General features: G+C 55.0%; 2 protein-coding genes across 2 annotated transcripts; both read right to left on the bottom strand.

Moving 5' to 3' along the window:
* Positions 1-1,332: 1,332 nt before the first annotated feature.
* LOC308037989 (feather keratin 4-like) lies at positions 1,333-1,659 on the bottom strand (the record flags this gene model as incomplete). Its single annotated transcript, XM_080340144.1, has 1 exon — positions 1,333-1,659. One exon carries the CDS (start codon positions 1,657-1,659, stop codon positions 1,333-1,335), a length of 327 nt encoding a protein of 108 aa, XP_080196270.1.
* Positions 1,660-4,913: 3,254 nt separating this feature from the next.
* On the bottom strand, positions 4,914-5,228 carry LOC308037774 (feather keratin-like; the record flags this gene model as incomplete). Its single annotated transcript, XM_080339771.1, has 1 exon — positions 4,914-5,228. The coding sequence occupies one exon, from the start codon at positions 5,226-5,228 to the stop codon at positions 4,914-4,916; it is 315 nt and encodes a 104-aa protein (XP_080195897.1).
* Positions 5,229-8,625: the final 3,397 nt, after the last annotated feature.

Below are 8,625 nucleotides of genomic sequence, written 5' to 3'. Positions count from 1 at the left end.
GTGCATTGTACAGAAGGGGCCCGAAGTATTCACAGCCCTGAAAGGCTGATCTGGTCTTTGGAGCTGTGCCAGGCATGACAGCTGCTGCCTCTATCACGTTCACTGACTGCCCGCCTTGCTGCCATCTTACTAAGCCCGTCTTTAGCCCTGACCTTTCCCCTGTACTGTGCCTCGTGTGTGTCTTGTTACCCTCTTGTTTGTAAACTTGTAGCTGGGTCTATTGGGTTTTGATGGCAAGGTTTTGGTATGATAAGAGCTTCAGGTTTGTCTTCTGTGAGAAAGCATGGACTGAAGTTGGACCAAGGGTTGCACTTGATGCTCTCCGAGGTCTTCTCGAACGCAGTTGACTCTGCGATTCTGTGATTGCCCCATATGTGATGGGAGAGTCCCCATTTGCTGAAAGACAAACCGTTGGGGAAGAAGACTGGCCTGGCCTTAGCAAGGAGGTTTGGCTGGTTTGTCCAAGCCATTGTTTGGTTGTGGAACAGGAAATGGCCTTAAGTTGTGCCAGGGGAGGTTTAGATTGAATATGAGGAAAATTTTCTTCCCAGAAAAGGGTTGTCCAGAGTGGAGAAGATGACCACCTGGAGCCCGTAGAGGACCTGACGCTGGAGCAGGTGGGTGCACACACAGGAGGTGTGACCCTGTAGGAAGCCTGTGTTGGACCACAGAATTGGTGGGACCCGTGAACCCATGAGGAAAGTCTAAATCCGAAATGATTCTGTCATTCTGCTCCTGGTGGAGCCGGAGAGTCATGGTGGGGAAGGAAGATGGTCAAGTGTGTGTTGTCCTAGGGAGGTGTCACCAGAGGCATGTTGAGGAGAGTGTTCCTGTGTCCAAGTCTTTCTTTGATCCAGTGATGGGCTTGTGTCATGTTGTGGAAGACCCCCAGATTCTGATGTGTGTTCTTGGTGGTATAGGTGGTGACATATTTCCTGGGAGAAGTCTTGTGGCCCTTTTCCCCCCTATCCAGTTTGCTTCCTGAGCCCTGGCTTTGTGCTGGGTGGGGTTGGAAGAGTCTTGAGAGACGGAAGTAGAGTGAGACGTCTCAGGCTGGGATGCAAGAGAACTTTATTGAAAAAAAAGAAGAAGGAGAAGGCAGGAGCACCAAGTAGGAGGTAACCAGAATAAGCTGCACGTAGGGTGACCATCAGTTGAGGTTGCTTCTGTGACAGAGATCTTGCCAGAGCACCAAGATCTTTCTGGCTCCTTTAGAGGAAGAGCCATGGAGAGCAGGTCCACATGCCAAGAAGGGTCCAGAGGTGAGTCCACAACCCATGCCGTAGCTTCACTGAGGTAGGTGGTGTCCATCAGATGTGGTTGCAAAGACCCTTAGCAGATGTAGCGGCCCCTTCTACCGCCAAAGCAGCCCAGGCCTCCAAAGCCACCTAGGCCTCCGAAACCGTAGCCATAGCCGAAGGCGCCGGAGTTGACGGCGACTCCCTGGGCACCGAGTTCGTTGCCCACAGCAGCCGATGAGGAGGATCCGACGGCGGTGCTCTGGGGGTGGGAGGTGAGGATGGGTCCTGGCAGGGTGACCACCACGGCGGAAGGCTGGATGAGGACACGGGAGTCCTGGCACTGCAGGGAACAGGGCTCGTTGCAGCTGTTGGCCAGCGGGGTGGGTCCCCAAGAGCGGCAGACGTTGTAGCAGGCCATGTGTGTGGTGTGGAGGGGCCCTGGAAGGGACGAGAGGCTGTTGAGAAAGCGCAGGGAGGTGCGGGTGCGAGCAACGGTGTTGCAGGAGGGTGAGGGAATGGGGAGGCTGGTGTGGGGCTGTGGGGAGCGTGGCGGTGGGGAGGCGTCGGGGCTGCTGAGGCTAGGGGCAGAGCGTGCTGGAAGAGAGGGGCCAGGCGGGGCAGGAGAAGGAGGGCAAGGGGGTTGAGGCTCACCTTGTTGAGCGCGGAGGGAGGAGAAGGCGTCAGGAGAGTGTGTGAGGGAGAGAGGCGCTGGGGCGGCTTTTATGCCGGTCCCCGAGGGGCGGGACAGGCTTTGCGCGTGGCGGCATTTTGCAGCCAGCAGCTGTCTGATGCCACAGCCTGGCCAGGAATGAGGAGGGTGTGTTTTCCTTCCCGAAATGCTCTAATTTCTTGTGCTTGTCTTGAGGACGTGTCCACTTGGCCCTGGCAGCAGCTTTGAAGTGCTGGCATTAGACGCCACAGACTTGGCGTTGATGGCGCGTGTCAGGGCGAGCAGAGAACGCGGCCAGGGCGTAGCAGAGGTGGGGTGTCGTCAGTGAGATCATCCCGTGACACTAGTGTGGTTTGCGGTTGCCTTGTGAAGAGGGGGCCCCAGTTCCTCACAGACCTGGCAGGCTGGTCCTGGCTTTTGAGCTTTTGTAGTCATGAGGGCTACCGCTTCCATTGTTCTTTCACTCCCTTTCTTGCTAGCATCTCGCTAAGCCTTTCTTTAGGCCTGGCCTATCCCACTGGGTTTCCTTTATGGATGTCTTGTTGCACCTCTTGCTGCAAGCTTGTAGCTGGGTGTACTGGGCTTACGTGGCACGGTTTTGGTTGCAAGGGAGCTGCTTGGTTGTTCTCTGTCAGAAGCTTGCAGAAGTTTCCCTATGCGTGAAACAGAGTCCTGAGCTGCAGAAAGATGACCTAGTGGGGTAGAAGACTGGCTGGAACTCAGGAAAAGAGAGTTTATGACCTCTGTAAGACAGGGCAGGCAACTTAGAAGGACTACATGGGTGTTGTGAGTTTCTGCAGGGAGAACACTAGAAGGGCCAAAGCTCAATGAGAACTTCATCTGCCTACTGCTTTAAAACATGACCATGCCATGGCATTGATGGCGCGTGTCAGGGCGGGCAGAGGATGCAGCCAAAGCACAGGAGAGGTGGAGTGTCATCAGTGAGGTCATGCCATGGCACTCGTGTGGTTTGCGGTTGCATTGTGTGGAGGAGGCCTCATTTCCTTGCAGCGCTGGCAATCTGCTCTGGGCTTTGGAGCTGTGCTGGCCTTAGGAATTGTCTCTTCCATGGAATAGGATCCCTGCGTGGCTTGCTTGCATCTGACTAGTCCTTTCATTCCACGCTCCTTACGATCTCTGGGGGTCTTGGTGTGTGTCTTGCGTATGAGCCTCGTGTTCAGGGTTTATTTTTTAAGGTTTTAGTCAGGAGGAGCTACACAGTTAAAAGCTGAGCAGAGGTTCTGGAAGTTTACTTATGGTACATAGACAGTGTTCGTGTGTAGACAACAAGCTGACCCTGTTTCTCCCAGAGAAAGTGGGTGTTGATGTCTTGGGCTACCGTAGTCATTGATGGCTGAAAAACTGGCTGGATGGCAGAGCCCAAAGAGTTGTGGTACTGGAGTGAAATCCATTTGGTGGCCACTCACAAGTGCTTTTCCCCCTGGCTCAATACTGGGGCCAGTTCTATTTAATAATCTTTCTTCTTGATCTGGACGAGGGGATCGAGTGCACCCTCAGTACATCTGCAGATGACACCAAGTACAGGCAGGAGCGTTGAGCCACTTGGAGCTATGAAGGCTCTACAGATGGCCCTGGAAAGGCTGGATCAATGGTCTGAGAGCAATTGCATGAGGTTCAACAAAGCCAAGTGTCGGGTCATGCACTCGGGTCACCACAACGCCATGAAGACTCCAGTAACTGTCAAGAGCTGTGGAAGAGTGGCTGGAAAGCTGCCCGGTGGTCAAGGACCTGGGGGTTTGGGTCGACAGCGGCTACATATGAGCCAGCGTGTGTGGCCGTGACGGCCACTGGCGTCTTGGCTTGTGTCAGCACTGGTGTGGCCAGCAGGAGCAGGATGGTGACCATGCCCTATTCTTGGCACTGGTGAGGCCACACCTTGAATGGTGTGTTCAGTTTTGGGCCCCTGAGGGAAAGAAAGACCTTCAAGTGCCTAAGCCATTTCAAAGAAGGAGAACAAAACTTGTGAAAAGTTGGAGCACAGCTGTGATGGAGGACCCACTTTGGGTTTTGGGCTGTATAGCCTGGAGAAAAGAAAAGTGAGGGGAGAGCTCCTGTGTGTCTGCAACTGCCTGAAAGGAGGTTGTATTGAGGAAGGGATTCAGTCTCTTTTCCCAAGTACCAAGTGACAGGGCAAGAGGAAATGGCCTTAAGTTGTGCCAGGGAACGTTTAGATTGAATATTAGGAAAATTTTCTTCCCAGACAAGGGTTGTCCACAGTGAAGGAGATGACCACCTGGAGCCCGTAGAGGAGCTGACGCTGGAGCAGGTGGGTGCACGCACAGGAGGTGTGACCCTGTAGGAAGCCTGTGTTGGACCACAGAATTGGTGGGACCCGTGAACCCGTGAGGAAAGTCTAAATCCGAAATGATTCTGTCATTCTGCTCCTGGTGGAGCCGGAGAGTCATGGTGGGGAAGGAAGATGGTCAAGTGTGTTTTGTCCTAGGGAGGTCTCACCAGAGGCATGTTGAGGAGAGTGTTCTCGTGTCAAATTCTTTCTTTGGTGCAGTGATGGGCTTGTATCATGTTGTGGAAGATCCCCAGATTCTGGTCTGTGTTCTTGGTGGTATCGGTGGTGACATATTTCCTGGGAGAAGTCTTGTGGCCCTTTTCCCCCCTATCCAGTTTGCTTCCTGAGCCCTGGCTTTGTGCTGGGTGAGGTTGGCAGAGCCTTGAGAGAAGAAAGTAAAGCGAGATATCTCAGGTTGGGATGCAAGAGAATTTTATTGAGGAAAGACAAGAGTGAAAAGGCAGGAGCACCAAGTAGGCGGTGACAAGTATAAGCTGCAGGTAGGGTGAGCGTCAGCTGAGGTTACTTCTGTGACATAGATCTTGCCAGAGCACCAAGATCTTCCTGGCTCCTTTAGAGGAAGAGCCATGGACAGCAGGTCCACGTGCCAAGAAGGGTCCAGAGGTGAGTCCACAATCCATGCCGTAGCTTCAATGCGGTAGGTGGAGTCCATCAGGGGTGGTGGCGAGAGCCCTTAGCAGATGTATCCAGCCCTTCTGCCGCCAAAGCAGCCCAGGCCTCCAAAGCCATAGCCGTTGCCGTAGCCGAAGGCGCCGGAGTTGACGGCGACTCCCTGGGCACCGAGTTCGTTGCCCACGGCAGCCGATGCGGAGGATCCGACGGCGGTGCTCTGGGGGTGGGAGGTGAGGATGGGTCCTGGCAGGGTGACCAGCACGGCGGGAGGCTGGATGACGACGCGGGAGTCCTGGCACTGCAGGGAACAGGGCTCGTTGCAGCTGTTGGCCAGCGGGGTGGGTCCCCAGGATCCGCAGGCGTTGTAGCAGGCCATGTGTGTGGTGTGGAGGGGCCCTGGAAGGGACGAGAGGCTGTTGAGCAAGCGCAGGGGCTGCTGGTGCGAGAAGCGGTGCTGCAGGAGGGTGAGGGAGTGGGGAGGCTGGTGTGGGGCTGTGGGGAGCGTGGCGGTGGGGAGGCGTGAGGGCTGCTGAGGCTGGGGGCAGAGCGTGCTGGAAGAGAGGGGCCAGGCGGGGCAGGAGAAGGAGGGGAAGGGGGTTGAGGCTCACCTTGTTGAGCGCGGAGGGAGGAGAAGGCGTCAGGAGAGTGTGTGAGGGAGAGAGGCGCTGGGCCGGCTTTTATGCCGGTCCCCGAGGGGCGGGACAGGCTTTGCGCATGGCGGCATTTTGCAGCCAGCAGCTGTCTGATGCCACAGCCTGGCCAGGAATGAGGAGGGTGTGTTTTCCTTTCCACGATGCTCCAGTTTCTTGTTTTTGTCTTGAGGACGTTTCCACTTGGCCCTGGTGTCAGCTTTGAAGTGTGAGCGTTAGAGGTCAAAGACTTGGCATTCATGGCGCACGTCAGGGCGGGCAGAGGACGCGGCCGAAGCTCAGGAGAGTTGGGTTGTCGTCAGTGAGGTCATCTCATGGCACTAGTGTGGTTTGCGGTTGCCTTGTGTGGATGGGGCCTCATTTCCTCTCAGCCCTGGTAGGCTGGTCTGGGCTTTTGGAGCTGTGCCAGGCATGAGGAACTGCCTCTTACGTGGTCTTTGGTCTCTTCCCTCTTTGCTAACATCTCTCTAAGCCTGTCTTTAGGCCTGGTTCCCGATTCATCTGTCCATGTTGTGGTGCCCTTTTTGCTTTTAAGTTTGTTGCTGGGTGGATTTGTTATACATCACAAGGTTTTGGAGGAAGGGAGATACTCTGCGTCGGTGCCCCCACATCCAGTGAAGGATGGAGATTCTCATTAACAATCATTTTGTTGATAATGTATGTCTGGAAAAAAATTCTTGTATTTTACAACAGTACCCAGATTATGTTGTAGTTGCACATTCCCAATTCTAATTTTCCCCCTGCATGACCACATGACGTCCCTGTAGTCCTCCTGAGATACCTGCCCCTTCCTGTAAAAGTCATAAACTCTCTTTGTTTTCCTCGAGATCCAGCTAAAGTTCTCTGTTTAACCTGGATGGTTTTCTTCCCCACAGCTTCATATTTATGCACATAGGGACTGTCTATGAACATTACAGAACCTTTGAGAACCTTACCTCACAAACCATTCCTGCAGCTTTCTTGCTCCAAGTCTTGTGTCGTATAGCAAATCCACACAGCTAGAAGTTTAAAAGCAAGAGGGGCACCAAGACAAGAAGAGATCAAACCCCATCAGGGAAGCCAGGCCTAAAGACAGGCTTAGAGAGATGTTAGCAAAGAAGGGAGAGACCAAAGAACACAGAAGAGGCAGCTCCTCATGCCTGTCACAGCTCCAGAGCCAGATGAGCCTGCAAGGGCTGTGAGGAAATGAGGCGCCCTCCACACAATGCAACCGCAAACCACACGAGTGCCATGGGATGACCTCACTGACGACACCCCACCTCTCCTGCGGTTTGGCCGCATCCTCTGCCTGCACTGACACGCGCCACCAACGCCAAGTCGTTGGCCTCTAATGCTCGCACTTCAAAGCTGCCACCAGGGCCAAGTGGACACGTCCTCAAGACAAAAACAAGAAATTGGAGCATCGTGGAAAGGAAAACACACCCTCCTCATTCCTGGCCAGGCTGTGGCATCAGACAGCTGCTGGCCGCAAAATGCCGCCATGCGCAAAGCCTGTCCCGCCCCTCGGGGACCGGCATAAAAGCCGGCCCAGCGCCTCTCTCCCTCACACACTCTCCTGACGCCTTCTCCTCCCTCCGCGCTCAACAAGGTGAGCCTCAAGCCCCTTCCCCTCCTTCTCCTGCCCCGCCTGGCCCCTCTCTTCCAGCATGCTCTGGCCCCAGCCTCAGCAGCCCTCACGCCTCCCCACCGCCACGCTCCCCACAGCCCCACACCAGCCTCCCCACTCCCTCGCCCTCCTGCAGCACCGCTCCTCCCACCCTCAGCCTCCTGCGCTTGCTCAACAGCCTCTCGTCCCTTCCAGGGCCCCTCCACACCACACACATGGCCTGCTACGACGCCTGTCGCCCCTGCGGACCCACCCCGCTGGCCAACAGCTGCAACGAGCCCTGTTCCCTGCAGTGCCAGGACTCCCGCGTCGTCATCCAGCCTCCCGCCGTGCTGGTCACCCTGCCAGGACCCATCCTCACCTCCCACCCCCAGAGCACCGCTGTCGGATCCTCCGCATCAGCTGCCGTGGGCAATGAGCTTGGCGCCCAGGGAGTTGCCATCAACTCTGGTGCCTTTGGCTATGGCTTTGGAGGCCTGGGTGGCTTTGGAGGCCTGGGCTGCTTTGGAGGCAGAAGGGGCGGCTACATCTGCTAAGGGCTCTCGCCACCACCCGTGATGCCAACCACATACACCCTGCAAGCCACGGCACGGATTGAAGACACGCACCTCTTGGCCCTTGCAGGCACATGGAGCTGCTGTCCATGGTTCCTCTTCTCAAGGCAGCAAGCATGGAAGCAGTGAAGGGGCCAGCCTGAGTTGCCTGCAAATGTGGCCCATGGACCTTCCCTTCTTCTCCCACATCCTTCTTGGCAACTCATAGAAGGTGCTCTTGCTTTTTCACACTTTTCCCTCAATAAAGTTAAATGCATCCCAGACAGAGACACCTCCTCTTCCTTTGTTCTACAGTGGTTCTTCCAACCTCCCCCAATAAAAAACAGGATTTAATAGGGTATCAGGATGAGTGGAAAAGGGAAACAAGATCTCTAGGAAAGATGACACCACCAACACCAGTGCCTGGAGGATTGTGGAATGTAACACAAGCCCATCACTTTCTCAAAGGCTTCAACATGACTGCACTCCCCCGCGCACACATCAGACAAGATCTCCCTGTGCCCACGCACGTGACTCACTCTCTTCCCCAGCAGGACTTTCCAGCTCTTCCAGCACACAGCAAAACAGAATCATATAGTTTGGCAGGAACGGCAGGAGAGCATGTGGTTCAACCCACCTGCTAAGGCAGGGCCACCTAGCGCACATTGTCCATAACCACAGCAATTGGGGTTTCAGTGTCTCTGACGATGGAGACTCGACCACCTCTTTTTCAAGTCTTTGATCCCCCTCACACTGAAAAAGCCTTGACTTCTTTGCCCATGGAATTCCACGTGTTTGCCCTTGAGACCAGGGACTCCTGTCTAGCAAGTGCGCACTGCTAAGAAGAACCACGGTCCCTGGACTTCATTCCCTCCCATCCAAGACTTACACGCACTGACAGTATTCCCCATGTCCCTCTTTGTCACCTGGATAAAAAGTCCCAGCTCTCTCAGCCTCTCCTAAGATAGAAGATGTTCCAGCACC

The sequence above is a fragment of the Nesoenas mayeri genome, assembly GCF_963082525.1.
Source record: "Nesoenas mayeri genome assembly, chromosome: 2".
Lineage (NCBI taxonomy): Eukaryota > Metazoa > Chordata > Aves > Columbiformes > Columbidae > Nesoenas > Nesoenas mayeri.
This window is presented reverse-complemented; position numbering and strand designations above follow the sequence as displayed.